Here is a 19047-nt window from a genome sequence, read left to right on the forward strand (position 1 = left end):
CGTGTTTTAGGGCTGGGCTGGCGGTTACCCGGAGATCGTGAAGGAGAACGAGCTGTTTGAGCGATACTACCGGGAACTGGGCATCGTGCCCGCTGGCGAGTGGGACGATTTCATGGCGGCGCTGAGGGAGCCGCTGCCCGCCACGCTGCGTATCACCGGCTACCGAAGGGAGGGGCAGAAGGACCGGGGGGAGGGACAGGGGGGCTGGGCCCGGCATGCCCCGGGCCTCCGGATGCTCTGGGCTGGGGGGGAGCCGCCGTTGGAGGCGGTGTGCTGTCCGGAAAAGGTGGGTCTGAATCCGGTCATCTTCTGCGGGTCTCTGTCTCTCGCAGTCATGCCAAAGAGATTCTCCACTGCTTGAAGGAAAAGTACTTCAAAGAGCTGCAGGACCTGGAGGTGGATGGCCAAAAAGTTGAAATGCCACAGTCGCTGAGCTGGTGAGTGAGCTGGGAGGGAAATAAGGCACCTGAGTGTTCCCTGCACCGAGCATGACAAACTTGATTTACTGCTTTCTCTCGTCCCTGCCCTTTTTCTACCTCCTTTCCCTCAGGTACCCAGAAGAGTTAGCGTGGCACACGAACTTGAGTAGAAAAATCTTACGCAAGTCGCCGCAGCTGGAAAAGTTTCATCAGTTTCTGGTTAGCGAGACAGAATGTGTAAGTTTTTGGACAAATCTTGATTTTTTTTTTCTTTTGTAATCTTAGCAGTGTTTTATTTAAATGCATCATGAGAAATTGAGACTGTACCTTTTCTCTTAGAAGTCGAGTAGCTTAGAAGAATCAGAATTTTATGTTGCTGTTGATAGTGTTTCATCCTATGACTCTGACGTGTAACTGCAGTCACAAATTTTTCTCCTAAACATTTGCAATTTTTTTTTTGTTTGGGAATACAAAATAATTAGTTGCTGTTAGAAAACAGATGTTTAAATCTGGTAAGAAGTGCGTGTGTGTACATGTCAAGACTTACCTTTAGTGATGGATGTTTCTCATTTGGTTGAAGCCAGTTTCTCATCTCTTTTGAGCAGAAATTACATCCATAGAATTAATAAAATTGGAGTAAATATACAATTATCAGAAACTTTAATTTGGTGAAATACTGTGATTTTGTTTAAGTGATAACAAAATTTAATTCTAAGTTTATAATAGCATGTTTTCAATTGCTTTATTATTTTGCTACATAGAAATTTTAAATATCTATTGCAAAAGAAAGGCATTCTTCTGGAATGGAATAAGAAGTTTGTTTTGGGTTTGTTTTTTCCTTTCAAGGGAAATATCAGTCGTCAGGAGGCTGTTAGTATGATCCCACCTCTGCTGCTTAATGTTGACCCTCATCATAAGGTAACTCTAGAATATATTTTCTACTAGAGTATTATCCTGGAAGCTAGTTTGATTAGACTACAAACTACAACAGCAGTATCAATGCTGATACACGATTCTGTTTTGCGTTGGTATATTTTATGCTTTCTACATATAAACCACAGCAGTCAAATAGTGTTCATATCCGAAAGAAACTGTCAGAAACATCTGATTTTTTCAGCTTTATGTAATACCCTGTAAAAAAACCCATTAATTTCTAAGTAGTTACATAATCTTACTTTCAAAGTGTAAATATATTTAGCTGCATCAAAGTTGTGTTTTCGTGTTTCAACCCCCTTTTGAAGTAAGATGACTGTTTTTAACTTCCTGCTATCCACCACACTGTGTATAAATGTAGTTTTTCAGATCCAAATTATAATTTCTCTACTAGTTTTCAACTCTCTGCTTTTCGTAGAAGTTGCAAACTTCTGCTTTATAAATCTGTTAGGCAAACTAATTTGGGTGATCTGAAACCTGCTGATGGTGATGGCTAAAAAGTATAGATTGCTGACATTAACTGAGACGTCCAAGGAATGCCTAAGTTATTTTCTAATGGCAGATTGTAGGAATGGGGATAGCTGGTAGCAAACTTCCTATTCTAACCGTAGTGATGCTTTCATACTCTATACGTATTTGCAGAAGGAATCTATCAGATTGCCTTATTAATTTGTTCATGAGCTAGTTTGAAGTGTCTTGCTGTCTCAAGCAGGCATGTTATACGCTTCTTCCGTAAAATTGTCGTGCTGTATCTTAAAATTTTAAGTGTTTTCAGATTTCTGACCTGTGTATTTTAAAGACTCATTAGTACGTAGTTATTTTTATATTAACATTACTTAGCATACATAACTTCTCAGTTTTTCTCCTACTCTCACCCCAACAAAATGTATGACACAGGTTTGATGGCTATGTTACATCAGGCATGGTCTTCTCATCTCATAAAATGAATAATGAATCGAGTCATAGATTCAGTTCTAATGTGACACAGACACATTTTGAGTTTTGCTTAGAGTTGAGCAGGTAGTGAATGTGTTTGACTTAATGTAAAACACATTGTGAAAGAATTTTTGCACACACCTTACTTATGTAGGATATACTAAGATAGCAGTATACCTTTTTTTTTTGCTTTGAATGTTTAACTTTGGTGACTATATTTCAGTAAGCACTTTCCAGAAATGCCGGTAAAGTTCACAAATTTCCTCATAAGTCAGACTCGAAATAGGTTCTTCATCCTCTCTTGAGGCAAGATAGCAAATAGCTGCTGTAATGATGCCTTGGCTGTTGTCATTTAGGAGCTTTTATGGTCCTTAGTGCCTTATATTCTGAGCTGCTTGTTATGACCAGAATTGCAGGTTACTTTTCATGCTTAACCAGCATGTTCTGTACGTCGTGTCTTGCACACTGATTCCTGTCTTACACAAGGATCAGCTTGATGACTATCAAACCTCTCTGCAGTTGGGTTAATTTTTAATTATTTTTCACAATTTAGTTTTCCCTCACCATCAGTTTGCTGGATAGTTTAGAGCGTGTTTAGGCTTCATTATCTTTTGCATTATCTACAAAAGTAAGTAGAAAGTGGTAGCATCACAGCTGTTACTTTAAACAACAAATATGACACTGTCTTACTGAGTGTGTTTTACCAGAAGCTGCATGGCAGCTCTTATCACATGCTCTCTGGAACAATCAGTAAACACTCTTTGCATCTCTCTGTGATCTGTCTTCCAGTTTAGTCCTGTTCATGCCAGGGGCTTGCACAAGGATCTGAGCAGATCCATCCACATCTTTTATCCTGTTGTGTGACTTCAGCTAACTTTTACTGGAGCTAAAGGTCCAGAAGATAGAGTCAGTCCTATGTTTTTGAGAAGAAGAGAGGCTCTATGCTTCCTTAAGGAAGCAGTGTTAGCTGTCAAATGGTTTCTCCAAAAGTGGCTCTCTGAATGATTCGATCACAACACAAATTTGTGATGAATCAGGAGGGAGAGATAGTCTAGAGATCAGGTGCTGGTGTCTGTGCAGCTCCGTTCTGCTTCCTGATGACTGTTTGTACACTTTCCAAGTGCTTCCAGGATATAGAAACAACCAGTTTATGCTGCCCTTATTTTTTTGCATTAAAATGCAAATATGTGGGGAGGGATAGCAGGTCATTTATATATAATGTATGTAAGCAACTGTGTCAGGTAGCCTCTGATTAGTTTACTGATAGTTAAAGAAAAGTACTACTTGCTCTTTAATGTAACTTTGCCCTTAATGTGTGTGTGTATGTAAGGTTCCAATTAACTTCAGTTGGAATTGCTTGTAAGCTGATAAACGGACCATATCCCCATATCTATATTCAGATTTGTCTTTCAGATTTTTTTCAGCTGATGTATTTGTACCTTGCAGAGTAAAATCCTTTTTATATTTTAGACCCCTGGAGATAAAGCTGCATTCTGTGATGCGCACAAAGAACAGAGCTGTACTTTGTGCTTTTGCAAATCTGTTCAGAACAACCATAATTCTGCAGTTGTTCAAATGAAATATTTTTGCATACAAGAACACACAGTAAATTTCTCAAGTACTTAAAAGATACAAGGTAAGACTTTTTTTTTTTTTTTAACTTTCTGGTGTTTGTAGATTCTAGATATGTGTGCTGCACCTGGATCTAAGACTGCACAACTCATTGAAATGCTGCACGCGGACATGAATGTTCCTTTTCCAAGTAAGTCTGGAAAAAACTACCAAAAGCTTTTGTGATTTTGAATTCCTGCTTTTTCCTGTAAATTATTTTTAATATGATAGATAAGTAACTGCTAACTACATATTGAATTCCCAAAGTGATTGAGTGATATGAGATGGGAAGTACTTCCCCTTTTCCTTGAAAGTTTGTAGGCTTCCTTGGCTTGAAGAAGAGATACATATATCTTCTTAGTTCAGTTAAAAGTAGATGTGATCAATTTTTATATATAAATCAGGTTTACTTAGTAGATGTGGCCCATGAGCCTTTGTGTTTTAGTTGTATCCTGTTATACTGATTAAGCTGCTCTAGCCTTAAAATGGTCATATTTATCTTTTTTCTAAGCTTCAGAATCTTTACTTTCAGTTAGATGCTCACAGAAAATACTGCTGATAGAAATTGTGAAGTTGCATTCTACTGAACATCTCTCTTTGGTGCCAGTGAAAGTTTTCTCTGTTACAAGGGTTTTACTTTGAGAGTGAAAAGTTGAAGGGCCCTTGGTTGTGTCTTATTGCCGCTGCATGTACGCTAGAACTCTTGAGACTGCATGTGATGCATCGATTAAACCTCAATGTGCTTTATGTTATTTTATCTTAATTAAGGCATCCTCTATTCATAAGTAGTCTTTTAAGTAAAAATCTTTAGTGAAAGGTTTACACAGTCTTGGAGGTAAGGCTATGTGAAACTATGTGAAATTATTTAGCTGTTGAATGATAAAACATCTTCCCACTATTTTATGTTCCCAGAGGGTTTTGTAATTGCTAATGATGTCGACAACAAACGCTGCTATTTGCTGGTTCATCAGGCTAAGAGATTAAACAGCCCGTGCATCATGGTGGTAAATCATGATGCCTCCAGCATTCCTAATCTACAAATAGATGTTGATGGAAGAAAAGAGGTCCTCTTCTATGACAGGATTTTATGTGACGTCCCCTGCAGGTATCTTGCATGTAATCTTTATTAACAGATTTTACTGTACTAAGTGCAGTTCTAGAATTTTTGTGTTACCAAGTTACTCTTTTTGAGTTGCTCAGTGAGTTATGATTTATAGTAACTTCCAAAACAGGTGAATCCTTTAAACTGTCTTAGGTAAGGGGGATACCAAGTCAAGGTGAACTTTTTTTCACTCCAAATGGTACTTAAATTTGGTCAGCTGAAGGACTTCAAATTTTGAGCTTACACCCAGGATACTGAAATACAAAGATAGTCTAGAAACAAACAGTACAGTATAGGAGAAACGTGCTGTTAACATGGCAGAGGGACTGTTGATTTTTTTCCTGCTATAAATGACTTGGATAAATAAATAGAAACAAATAACAGAAATCTGGTCAACCTCTGTTACAGTGGAGATGGAACCATGAGGAAAAACATTGATGTGTGGAAGAAGTGGACAACTCAAAACAGTTTGCAGCTCCACGGGTAAAAATGCTTATTACACATCTGCACTTCTTTCATTTCTCCTTTCTCCTTTTCCCACATCTTCAACATCTGGATGCATTCACATGCTAATGCATAACAAAGTAGAGACTGAGAAGAGTAACTTTTCTTTCAAATCAAGAGCTTATGTGCTATTCAGAGAAAGCATAGTGCTTCAGATGTGAGGCCAACCTCCAACGGAGTGTGTGAATATAAATTTATTATATTCTTGTGAGTAACTGACATATTAATATTCACTGAATTAATTTAGAGAAGGTGGCTAATAAAACAGGGAACAAATAATTTGGCTGGGATTCTTAGCATTTAGGCAGGTAAAATACTGTTGGAAAATACAGAAACTTGTAAAATTTAATAGTAATGTTTTAACATCTCTAGCAAGTTAGAAATAATATGTAAACAATTTCAGTTAGCTTAGTTTGATTCACGTTAACTGATGGTGAATGAGTGCAGGTGCATGGTAAAAAGCAGTAATTTAAATACAGGTGAAAAATAGTAGAAAATTTCACTGTGCATTGTAACAGGCTGGGAATGCTGTCAGTTACTGTGATTGGGCTGACCTGTGGTGACTTGCTGCTTGGTAACTCATAATGACAGGTTTTATTTTAGTTGTAAGTGTGCAGGTAAGGGTATAAGCTGGTGATCCAACTCTGTTACTTTTCTCAGAAGGCCAATGCTAGCTAAGCTGTGTGCTTAATAATATTTGTAATAGTCTGATTGCTCCTCATTTTAACGCTTGGTTTTGGAGGAATAAGTTTTTGGGGGGTTATTTTTCTAGTGTTGAGTGCTTTGTAGTAAACTTAATGAGGCTCTAGTAAGAACAAAATACAGATTGTTATGCTAAAAGTTATGCAGTGGTGTTAATGTTTGATTTAATTGCTGTTTTAATAGGTGTGATTGTGAGTGTGCCTGCAGTGTAGACTGCACTAAGCTGACTTAGTTTAAAACTAACTTTAGTTTGTGTACTGGTGAGAGCTGTGGAACTCAGTATGTGCTGACTTAGTCCATGGAGAGTTGTGTCTGCAGTATAGCTTCACCTGTAAGAAATTTGATGGCAAATCTTTCTGGTTCCTGAATAACACCTGGCTAAACCAAGAGTGTTCTGTTAGATTGCAGTTAAGAATTGCCACCCGTGGCGTTGAGCAGCTGGCAGAAGGCGGGAGAATGGTGTATTCTACATGTTCCTTGAATCCTATTGAAAATGAGGCTGTGATAGCTTCTCTGCTGGAAAAGAGTCAAGGTGAGAATGCGAGCCTGGATGGAGTGGGGAAATTGGTTTTTTTTTTCTCAGCCCAAAAAAGGAGATGTGTATGACAGTACTAGTAATAAGCTTAGTGTAGGTAACGTGCTCCTAGTATGCAGAACTGCAGCAATTTTTGGGTACCAGTAGGGTTTCAATGGTGTTGATATAAGCAGTTGTCTTAAGTGAGGCTAAATCAGGTGCAAATATAAAACCTGAAGAGGTTCTGCCAATGACACACAAAAGACTTCTAAGGATCAACAGAATTCAGTCTGTGTTACCTGACCTCTAACCTGTTCCATTGGTTGGAGCCCCTGTCTGACATTCATATTTACTTTAAGAAACATGATGTGGGACATTGCTACTGCACACCATAGGAGTAAAAAGCCCAGAGTGCACTTAAGTAGTTAGAATGTTGTTGTATACCAGTAGGTGGGAGTCACTGATACCTTTGGCATCCTTTGACCCTCATTTTGACATACTTGAAATTTTAATGAGCTTAAAGCTCATGCAGTTTTTTTACACTTTTGACTTGTATATGAAGGCTTGCATAAATTGCTGTTAAGTCTCCTTCATCTGAATTAACAAGAGCTGGAAAAACTGAGATGAGCTCCACTGCATCAGTTTATGATAGTAGGGCTTAGTAGCTCAAACTTCTGGTCTTGAGCTGATGAAAGAAGTTTTTTAGTGAGTCAGTAACCTGGAGTTTGGAGACATCTAATTGGATTTTGCATGAAAAGTTCCACAGAGTTTAAGTTGAACCTTGTAGAGGTTGTGGAGTCTCCTTCTCTGGAGACATTCAAAACCCACCTGGACGCCTTCCTGTGTGACCTCATTTAGGTGTTCCTGCTGGCAGGGGGATTGGACTGATGATCTTTTGAGGTCCCTTCCAATCCCTAACGTTCTGTGATTGTACAGAGCAGAAGCAGCTGTATTACTCCTGGAGTTAAGCTGGTTCTGGAAGTAGAATAGCCTGTTTTCCATAATATTTTCTTTGAGTCAGTTTCTTTCTGGCCCCAAATTATGCATGAAATTTCATTCTCTCAAAGAGCAGTTTAGCTAAAATACATGCAGATAATTAGGAATTGACTATTTAATTTCCTCTCTAATGACATTTTTATTTAGAGGTGGGTTTTTTTTTGGCAGACTGAGTGTAAAGAGAAACATAGACACATTTCCAGTAAATTATGTTATGCTTGGCTTATGAAGGCTGCCAGAGTTAAGCTTAACTATTACAAGACTGGAAAGCAGTAAGGACTAGTTTAGATAGGAGCAGGAAGCAATATGGATGTTGATGGAGGCAAATTCAGTTCTTGGAAGTAAGGATCCTGACTGCAGTATTAGGCTGTAGCGTTTGGGTTTTGTCTCTGCCCAGAGAGGCTATTTTGAGGCTCATTTTGAGGCCTCATGATGTGTCCCAGCAAGTGAATGTTATCCTTGGGGCTTGAACAATAAAAGCTTCTATGGCTACATTGTCTGCAACTCTGATGTGTAACAATACAGGTTGTGGAATATTACTATATGCAGCTACTACAGAAACTAACCAACCATTATATTTTAGTTCATGTATAGCTTGCAAACTCCTGTAGTTACTATGAACAGTCCTTACCATCTTTCTTGTTACATGGTAATAATTTTATAAGACGTTGTTTCTTGAAAATTTTTAAATGGCCTTAAATTTGAAGGAAAAGTGTTTTTATAAAAGTTAATTAGAAGCACAGCTGTCAAATTCTGTTTTGAAGAGTGTTTCTATTCTTGGGATTTCAGGTGCCTTAGAACTTGCTGATGTCTCTACTGAGTTGCCAGGTTTGAAAAGGATGCCAGGAATTACAAAATGGAAGGTACTTACCTAATATTTCTGTGAAGTTCTTGGTCTGTCGTAGAGTGTTAAATGAAGGAAATTTTGTGGAGTAAAACTTCAAAATATTAGATTGAGCTGAATTAATGGTAGTGATTCGCTGTTGTAGTTGTATTCAATATAGCATTGTAGGACAGAGGGCTAAAAATCTTTCTGATGGTAAATTTTTGTCTCCTCATCTGCTTTCCTCTTTTTCCTCTAGCTTCCTTTGCTCTATCTCCCATACTTTTTAAATAAAATTCCCTTTTCTGTTGCGTGCACCATATGGCCTGTAGATGGCAACAAAATTTCATCCACTTTTTAAGCTCCCTCTGTCTTTACGTTCTGTGAATGTTAAGATTCTGTGGTTCTTTAGCTGGTCCATCTGAATCATTTGGAAGTAAAAGCTCTTAAACCCTTTCTGGAAATAAGCTATAAAAGCTGCAGTTACATGAGTAATCTCAGAATATTAATAGAATCCTGTATTTTGTTCCAGACCGTATGTGATTTCAATTCTGCAAACAGACTGGTAGGGAGGGACAAAAAACCCCAAAGCTTCTTCAGCTTCCCATTAAGAGTATAATCAAGAAAAGTAGAAGCCCCCACCTTGTAGTAGGGAGAGAAGCTCTGATTAAATTCTAATTATGAGCGTGTGCTTCTGCAACACTGTTGGTTGTGCTGTCTTCTCTCACAGTTTCACTAGTCTCTTGCAATGGTACAGTCTGCAGGTTTGTGCCTGTGTGTAGGCTAACGGACAGGATGCATGGAATAAAGGTTTGTTTATGTTCTGTCATTAGAAAGCCAGCTTAGAAACTAGCTGGTTTCTTTCTTCTTACAGCTCCAAAAGTTTAAAATTGTATGCTTGCACCTGAAGGATAAATGTAGAATGCATGATTGGCTCTATGGTCTTAATTTTACTTTCTTTTGTACCTTATAAGGCTACAAAATATATACAAGATCACTAAGAGTGTATTTTATTCCCTGTGACATTTATTTCCGTGTTTGTGGTTAAAATATAAATCTCCCTAATGGGTATTTTAAAAAATAGGCCAATAAAGTCTGTTGAAAGTTTGCAAGATTTTTTCCGGCCTCTATTTGCTGCTACTGTATTTTTTCAAACCTAGCTCATCATTGAATGTACTTGCTTGCTTTGGTGCTGTTTTCACGTGGTATGGTCTTTTGTTTCCTGGTGAAACATCTGTTCAATGGGAGCGCTATGACTTAGTGATTACATTGAATATTTCTGAGCATCACTTGACTGTAAATCTCTGGAAACAGCAAAATAAAAATAAGAAAATTTTTTTTCAAGGGACACTTAGGTGCTCGGAAATAGCATTCAGTACTCTCTCCCTAAGTGACAATGAGTGAACTCAATTGAGTTATTTCAGAGTCTTGGAAGAAGAAACCTTTTTAACTTCAGATATGTCAAACTACTTCTGCAATACTTTTAGTCTTCATTCTGCCTTAATAAGGGGCTAGCAACATGTGCAGAAGACTTCAGCCTGTTCTTTGATGCTTTGTCACTGCAGCAGTTACATTGTTTAGTTAGACTGGTAAAGCACAACTAAACAGAGCAGGGCTGTTAAGCAGTTATTCTAGTACATCCAAAATAGTTCTAGTCTTGTTTGTACTTGCAGTTATTTATCAGCCCCATTGTTTGTTTTTCTCAAGCTGAAGTCATGAATTCCAAAGAAGTGCAGTTCAAAATCACAGTCTATCTTATCTCCGTCTAGCAATAAGACATGTAGCATACTTGGACTTGAAATACTAATTCTGGAAGTACAGTCATTTCTATTTCAGGAACATGCAAAGGCACAATATTTTAGTTGTGATCTGATCAATGACTGAGAAATGCCAGACTTCCTGACGCTGAAGTCTGTGTTCTAACATTCTTAGTGAAATTGTAATTTGTCCTGAAATCACCATCACTGTAACTTCTCTACTTTGTTGGCTGAACAACAAAGCCTGGGCTTCATTTTAGTCATTAATTTTATGCATTCACCTCACACATTCCTGCATGTGACCTTTTTTACAGTCCTAGCATCCAGTAGAGAACCAGTCATCTAGAGTTCTGAAGTCAGATTTTCCCTGATATTTTCCCCCCTTCCACTTTGGTATTCTTGCTTATAGAGCATTCAAAATGCCTTGCTACAAGAGCTTTGGCTCTAACCTTCTGCTTGTATCTTCAGTGTCCTTCAAAAGCCTTGACCCTTAGATGCAATGAGGCGATGTTATGTCCATGCAGTATTTTAGAGTGGATTTACAGATGTGTTCTGAGTCCTGGATAAAGATATAGACACTAGAAAATTCACGGTGACATGGTTCTTCAGTAACTCTACTTGAAAACATCTCTGTCTGTGACCTATGTATGCCTGTGTCATAAGGCTCTGTGCTTACCAAGCTGTTGCACTCCTGCATCTTTCTTATGTAATGAAATAGGGATTCCTCATTTCTAATCACTATTAGACTACAGTAGCCATTTTCCTTTATATACTGCTTGGAAGCTGCTTGTAGCAGAATGTTTCACAGTCAGTCTCATGGAGAAAAAGAAGTAATCCATCCTAAATCTGATGGTTTACTAATCTTATATATTCCACCGCTGTCCTTCCTTTGGATTTTGGTGTTCTATACGTTCTGGAAGATTAACAGAGATCACTGCAGTTGATTCTGTGCTGGTCTTTACTTGACTGCACACTTTTTGAAGCATACAAAGTGGAGCAAAGAGGTGCAGCTGGCAAGAATCTTCTGCTCTTAAGTGCATACATAAAATGCGCGTAGAAACAATACACTTTAAGAAGCTTAGTTTACTATACCAGAAAATAACTTCTCTTTTTGGCGTCTGAACCTTCGTTTGAAAGTGTTTTGATTAAAACTTGTAAAATGGTGACCCATATTCCTCACAGTGTTTATATTTACTTCCTTGAAGGTAATGCTGAAAGATGGACAGTGGTTTGAAGAATGGAAAGATGTTCCTTCAAATAGACAAACACAAATACGTCCCACTATGTTTCCAGTAAAAGATGAAGAGAAGCTAAAGGCAATGAATCTAGAGCGCTGGTAAGTTTTTCAAGAGTAGGTTTTATGATATTTTGGTGGTTACCTCGTTATGGTGGCAGGCAAATTATAATTAGGAGGTCAGATTAGGAATGTGTTGCAGTACAGCCCTGTGCTTGTATAGGTCTGAGTATATTTTGATTGCTTCATATGTAATGGTAGTACACAATATTTAAATTCCAGTGAACTGAGAGAAAGTATTGAAACTTGCTTACAAGGAATAAGTACTTGCACAAGCAGGTCAAATTCTTTGCATCCAATAGAGGTACGTAGCCAAAATCACTGGAAAAGTATGTAAAACTTTAACATTTTGCCAGTGTGACTTATTTTCTAGGAAAAACTTTCCATAGCTATTCTAAAAATAGTGTTTAGAAATGAGTCATTAAAGCTCATATGCGAATGGTGAAATGAATGTGTTGCACTCATGCAAGTTGTTTTGCCAGAATGCTCTATTTTAGATCCTGTTTCTAGCTTGATAAATTAAATCTGCGTAATTCTTCCAGGAGTGCTTATTTTACCCTGAAAGTAAATATAAATGTGACACTTACAGTACTTTGTGAGAGCCTGAATGTTGGTGATGAAATGCACTAAAACATTTTTCTCCCCCTCCTAGTCTTAGGATATTGCCACATCACCAGAACACAGGAGGCTTCTTTGTAGCTGTGCTATTAAAAAAATCTCCAATGCCATGGAATAAACGCCAGCCTAAGGTAGCTACTTCTTTTGAAACGCTAAAATGTTACATTTTAATAACATTTCTGGAATTTTTTTGAAAGCTTACATAATAAAAAACATACTATAACTGCTTTGTATCTGTCCTTCACTTATAGTTCAGCGTGTCAATTAAAAATAAATTCCTAAATCCCTTAAGAACTTTAAAAAAATAAATCTTTCAAAATAGAGGGAAAAAAAAAGGAGGTGGGATTTTGAAATCATAGTGAAATAGCAAGATAAAACTTGAACCTAAAATTAAGGCTTTGAAGGAATGACAGAAGCAGATTAGATTGAGTAGCTAAAGCTGTCACTTCCTTCAGCTGTGTGTGGTCCCTCTGCTGAAGGCTTTTTTTTCTGGTGTGCTGTAAGCTAGTTCTGATTTCAGTTTATCTTACTCTCTGGCTGGTTGCTCAGGAGTGATTCACTAGCAGATTAGTCTAGCAGATCAGCAGCAGGGGGAATGGTTGTAAAACTGTTAGGAGCAGCAGCAGCTTCAGCCATCTGACTTTAATCCATTTGTTGTCAATTGTCTTTAAAATCCTGTCAACAGGATTTTAGGCTGACAAGATTTATTTGATCTTAGATTGCTCATATCTTTGAAAGCAACTTTTTGTGTAAATCCCTTTTTAGCTGCTTCCATTTATTTGATTTGCTTCATTAGATCACCTTGAGTAAAACAGACGTGGCAATAAGGAAAAAGCATTTATTCATTTATTCAGAAGCAAGCGTCATCCAAATAGTTTATGCTGTTCTAAGTTTGATGTTGTAGCACTCTTACAGAAAGTGTGCAGCAGCAGGATGTGTGTGTCGCTTTGAGTGCCAGGAGGAAAGCAGTAGATTCTGACTTGAAATAGTCTTCTCTGTGAGTGCTTGAACATGATTTTGTAAATGGTACAAAAATAGCTGTCCAAGACAGTTGGTAAGAAATTGTCCAGAGCAGTACTAGAGGCAAATGCAACTTATAATGGTATCTTGACTTAGTAATCAGATTAACTCCCTAAACGGATCTCTTTAAGCACTTACATCAAATTGATAAGAGTTAAGCACATGCAAAGAGAACATAGGTACCTTTTATTATGAGTTAGATACTACTTTCGCTTTGTTGAAAGTACTGCATTTTGAAATAGGTTCATCAGAAATTACCACAAAGAACAGGAGATACAGAAGTGACAGCAGCTAATTCACATAATGGCTCTGAATGTGTTACTGAAGAACCGACACTTGCTGAAAATGAAGAGTCTAGGAAAATGCAAGAATTGCAGAATTCAGACACTGAGCAAAGCAAAAAGGAAGGAGTATGTGGGTAAGGGACCATGTCTAAGTATGTGTCCTGTGACAGCTTTGTAACTGCTGAGTATTCTATAGTTCTTTTGTTATTGGACTCATTTAGAAGTCAATCAAGAAGAACGAATGAATTTCCTCAATTGTCCTACGGTTCCACATTTTCTGTCTTGTATTTCAGCAAGTTAGGAAAATAACCACTTTTCTTATTAGCATTTGCAAAGTCTGTTAGTCCTTTCTTCTCTGTTAAGGAAAAAACTACTTTCAGAAGTTAACCTTTGGAAGATCTTTACTGTCTTCACAATTGCTCCCTCAGAAATCTCTTTACTTGTTTTGTGGTTTCTGTTTTCAAGCACTGCTTTCACTTCCTCATTTTAAGGAGTTAAATTGTGGGTAATGTTGTCTTAGTGAAGCACAGGAAAATACCAGTATTCTGTTTGGCATACTATTGTTACTGTAAGGCAAGTGGTGACTAAAATGACCTGAATATACTGATTTTAGGCAAAGAACTTTTACTAAAACTGACAATGCAATGGTGTTTTCTTTTTAGACCACCACCATCTAAAAAAATGAAGTTATTTGGTTTTAAAGAAGACCCTTTTGTGTTTCTCCCTGAAGATGATCCATTGTTCCTTCCTATCCAGTAAGAAAACAATGTTTGTTTTAGCAGTAAGCTTCCTAGTAGTTCAATTCGTCACATAAGATGGGTCTGCTTGGTCGCACATAAAACCTCTTCCCTAACTTTGTACCTGATGCCCCTGTCCTCATATCCTCAACACTTTAATTCTTCTTAGATGAAAGTAGCCAACTATAGTTTGCACTGGAAATTTTCAAGTGTATTTTAGTGCCTGTGACAGCTTGCCTTTTCTGATGTCATTCATCTTAGAAAGTCAGATCTTTGTATTCTGGAGCCAAACTGTTAAGTGTTTGCAGAGAGAGCCTGAGGAAATGGGCTAACCCATGCATTTTGAGTATGTCATTTCATTGTTCAGTTAATGTAAACAATTATTATGGCCACAGGAAGTTTTATGCATTGGACCCATTATTTCCCAAGATGAATTTACTAACTCGAACTCAAGAAGGAAAGAAGAGACAGCTGTACATGGTTTCTAAGGAGCTGAGGAATGTGCTTCTGAACAACAGTGAGAAGATGAAGGTATGGTTCATCTCTTCACGTTTTCATAACTGAGACCACAAGCATCAGCGGATGTCTCATTGAACTTTAGTGCTGAGCTTAATATATAGAGGATTAGCCTTCTGATAGGCCTTTTTTTTTTTTTCTGGTCTGAATCCCTCCCCTGTTAAGGAGATGAAGAGTTGTCTGAGAGGTAAATAACAGTCTCCAGGATTAAAATTGGTATGCTTTTTGGCAGGTGGAAGGGAACTTAAAAGTTGAGGAAGGGAATATATAACTGCTGTACATGCACCAGTCTTGTTATCTTCTTGTCTTCAGGTACCTTTACAAGTTTACACTTACACTGTTGTATTTATAAGCCCCTTAATTATGAAAGATATGATTAAGAGCTGTGAAAGCTTACAAAAAATAATGGCTAACTTCAGCTGGCTGTGTTACATGGAAATGAGTCAAAGTAATTTCAACAACTGAACATTCTGAAAAGCTTAATGATAATGGTATAAGTGAATGGCATTTGTGAATTAAAGGAGAAAATTAATTTATTTTTATATGACTCTCCATGGAAAATGCCTTGCAAATGCTAAAGATTTGTCTTAATAATTTAAGGACCTTTAAGTTAGAATGAAATTGTCTAGTCCAGCTTGCTTCCTGCCCCAAGCAGAGCTAACTTCAAAGCTGGATCAGATACAGTTCAGGGCCTTGTCCAGCCAAATCTTGAAAATTTTCAAGGATATTTATTATATCTTTGCAACAGATCTTTGAGATGGATAAATAATTATCCTTTTATCCCAAATGCAGGAAATGGCTACATAATTGACAAAATTTTAAGAAACTGGTGCATTATATTAGGCAATGAGACTTTGGGTACCACAAAGGATATAGTGTCCTAATATTAAGCACTTGTGCATTTTTAAAATCCTGTCCTTGATTGACTTTCCCAGAGTAATCCAGAAAATTCTTACTCAAGCTAAATTAAAATTAGATCTTAATAGTTCATTGTCCTCATTTTAAGACTCTCGCTTCTTCAGTGTTTAGTTTTCAACATGGAAAGGAGCAAAAGGTGTTTATGTTGAGACAGAACTATGTTTTGATAGTGGGAATTCCTTGTTCCCTTGAGTGGATTTTCACATGAAATTAATTCAGTGTCCAGTACAAACAAGCAAACATTATGGCAGAATTATAATTTCTTCCTCCTTTTATTCAAACAGTTGGGGAAAAACAAAGTTCAGAGTGGTGATTTAGAATTTATACTCCTTAATGATGCCTATTGGCTTTGCTGTTTTCAGGTTATTAACACAGGGATAAAAGTCTGGTCTCGCAACAGTGATGGTGAACAGTTTGGATGTGCATTCAGATTAGCACAAGAGGTAATTACATAGCATTGTATTTTCAAACGAGATACTTTGGATTCCTCTAGAGCCTATAGCACAGCTGGCATTAACCTTGTCAGATTAATGGCAATTTGCATTTTCAGTATGGTTTAAAATGTGAAAGTTGTTTTCTGGTATTAGCTATAGGACATACTGCTTTTAACGTTTGGTTTTTTTCTTCAGAAAGTAGGGATTGCATCTTGAAATAATTATATTTATTTGTTAAACAGGGAATTTATACTCTGTACCCATTCATTCATGCAAGGATTATAAATATCTGCATAGAAGATGTTAAAATTCTGCTAACCCAGGAAAATCCATTCTTAAGTAAATTTAGCAGTGAAACACAGAAGAAAGTCAAAGACATTGGTAAGCCTTCTAGTTTGTGCTATGACAAAATTATTATTATACATACATGGAAAATCCTGTCATAGAAACTCTTTTTGCTAAAAATTTTGATTAAATTTATCTTAAATATACTTGTTAATTAGGTAAGCAAGCATTACTGAAACCCAGCATGCTACTAGAAGCTGTAGTCCTTTCTGGTCACAACCTTTAAGGTTGATGAATGCCAGAGAACAGAAGAGTTGCCCAACTTGTGACTTCTGTGAAGCAATGCTGCGAGGCAGCATTTAAAATATCTGAAGAACAAAGATTTTACGTATGCTACCGATTTTTACAGCTGTTAGTGCTCCAGCTGAAACTGTTTGTCATCTGCAATGCCTAGATGTATTAGATTTTTATTTCCTCTATGGTGGATGCTTGAAGAAATGAAGATGGTTTTCAGTCGTCTGTTCATGTTATTTTATTTCCAAGTCATTGCTGGTCCTTGTACTTTAGTGTTTGATGAGACAAAATGGTAAGAACAGTTTTTCTAAGGTTTGAACTGGCAGAGTCTTGTGTTCATTTTACTTAAGTAAAAGTTCCTTGCTGGTTTCACTGAGTAAATTAATCCATTATGTGGTTTTGTATTTTAATTTGTTTGCTTGGGGTTTGGGAGGGGGCAAGGTTGGCAATTGCTTTTGAAACTATATAAATACTTTGATCTGGAAAAAAAAACCCAAAACTGGCATTGTCTATAGTCTACTGTACTGCCATAGATAACTACTAACCAGCTTATGCTGTGTGTCTGTCTAAAAACATGTTTTCTTGAACTTTTTCAAGGTGCAGTAATTTTAACATTGTACCAAGTAACACATCTGTTTTGGTTTTTTCCCCCTACCCACCCTCCCTGTAGCAATGGGAAGTATAGTTCTGAAGTACGACCCAGACCCTGAGTAAGTAGATCTTTTGCTTTCCATTTATGCAGTTTTAAAACTTGGACGAGACTTTGTTTTCACTCAGCAAAAATAGAAGTGGAGGCAGAGAGATGCAGTGAGGTCAACAGTAAAGCCAGACAGGACACAAAGAACACAACAGGGAAAGAAGCTGTCTTGCCTGTGTATTCTTGAAACAGTTGTAGGATTTAGCTTTATGAAGCAGGGCTGGTAGTTCTGCCAGAGGTGCATAGTATGATTGCATGTCATTTGTTTGTTTGTTTGTTTCCCTGTGAAGTCCAGCATTTGGAGCAGAAAAAGTTAAACTTTTTCACTGTTCATTTTTGTTGAGAAAGCAGTATCAGAAGCTTTTGAGAGTTTTTTAAATGTAAACTTTCATCTTGCTGTTGCTTATATTAATTCTGAAACCAGAACCAGGAAATTACTTTGCCTCTTGCAGAAATTTAATAGCAGTGAGCTTAATTTTTTTTGCTTGCTTGCTTGTAGAGAAGCAGGTACCTGTTTAGATATTGAAGTTAAGACCAATGTACTTGTGTCTTCTACAAATAGTTATAAAATCCATTCACTATTGAAGATTGTGCATTTATTTATCAGGGTATGGCTATAAAATTAAGTTTTGAAGATTAATTTTCTCATAGTTGACCAAACATAACTGCTTGTTTGTAGAAAACCTGATGATCTTCAGTGTCCTATAGTGCTGTGTGGTTGGCAAGGAAAGACGTCACTCCGTGCCTTTGTGCCCAAGAACGAGAGACTTCATTACCTGAGGATGATGGGAGTTGAAGTGTTTAAAGCAAAGAGGAAAGAGGAGGAATTGGAAAGTAAAACGGAGGAAGAAGTTCAACATAGGATGGCGCAAACAGAGGAAGGAATGGATGTGGAAAATAAAGAACATGATTTAATCACAAAAATGGAAGCAGAAATAGGTGAAGAATCTTCCCACAGTCCTGTTGAAAGCAGTGCTATGGAAGTAGAAAATAAAATTGAGGATGTTGATCAATCTAGTAAAAATGCCAACAGTCATGTCAGCCAGGGAAGCAGAGACGCAGATACGAGTGAAGTGAAAGATTAAGTTTCTTGGAAGCTTCCATGAGCCTCACATCCAGACCTTTGCTTTTAGCATGGAAGTATATTTTAAAGTTTTGGTTAGAATGGGATGTTCCTCTTTTAAAGTTTCACCCATTTTATTTTTTAAATGAAATTTATAAAGAAATTTCTCTTCAAGTGTGTCTTCTTTTTGCAGTTTTAAGCTCCATATTACTGGTGGGTTTGTGTGTCTGTTGCTGGCAATGGACCATGCACCAGTAAAATCTAAATCCTGTATCTGAAATGGAATAATGGTATGTGCAAATGAACTGTCTGTGTAAGTGGTCAAGAGTCCCCTCAGAAAGAAAAACTGAGGTTTCTTTAATAGAAAAGCATTTTTTTCTCCTCAGATTGCTTACCCCACCTACCACCCAACCTGATTGCTACTTACGCAGGTCATTTAATGGATAAGGGAATAAATGTGTGTATGCATACAAATGCACATATAGGACATATAACTGACAATCTGCTTAACATTTATTAAAAATAAAACCATGCACAGCATACTGAAAAAAACAATACAGAATGTATTTTGCCAGAGACTGATATATGAG

At 37.3% G+C, this 19047-nt stretch overlaps 1 protein-coding gene across 1 annotated transcript; it reads left to right on the top strand.

The window, feature by feature from the left end:
- Positions 1 to 13: 13 nt before the first annotated feature.
- Positions 14 to 18628, top strand: NSUN2 (NOP2/Sun RNA methyltransferase family, member 2; the record flags this gene model as incomplete). Its single annotated transcript, XM_010182538.1, has 18 exons — positions 14 to 162; positions 327 to 437; positions 551 to 656; positions 1266 to 1337; positions 3966 to 4050; positions 4812 to 5004; positions 5410 to 5484; positions 6609 to 6739; positions 8507 to 8580; positions 11503 to 11633; positions 12244 to 12340; positions 13472 to 13647; positions 14176 to 14268; positions 14646 to 14781; positions 16047 to 16127; positions 16361 to 16499; positions 17368 to 17407; positions 18074 to 18628. Coding segments are annotated over 18 exons (2295 nt in total), but the record flags the coding sequence as incomplete, so codon positions are not given.
- Between the last annotated feature and the right edge of the window lie 419 nt (positions 18629 to 19047).

The sequence above is a fragment of the Mesitornis unicolor genome, unplaced genomic scaffold, assembly GCF_000695765.1.
Source record: "Mesitornis unicolor isolate BGI_N332 unplaced genomic scaffold, ASM69576v1 Scaffold36874, whole genome shotgun sequence".
NCBI lineage: Eukaryota > Metazoa > Chordata > Aves > Mesitornithiformes > Mesitornithidae > Mesitornis > Mesitornis unicolor.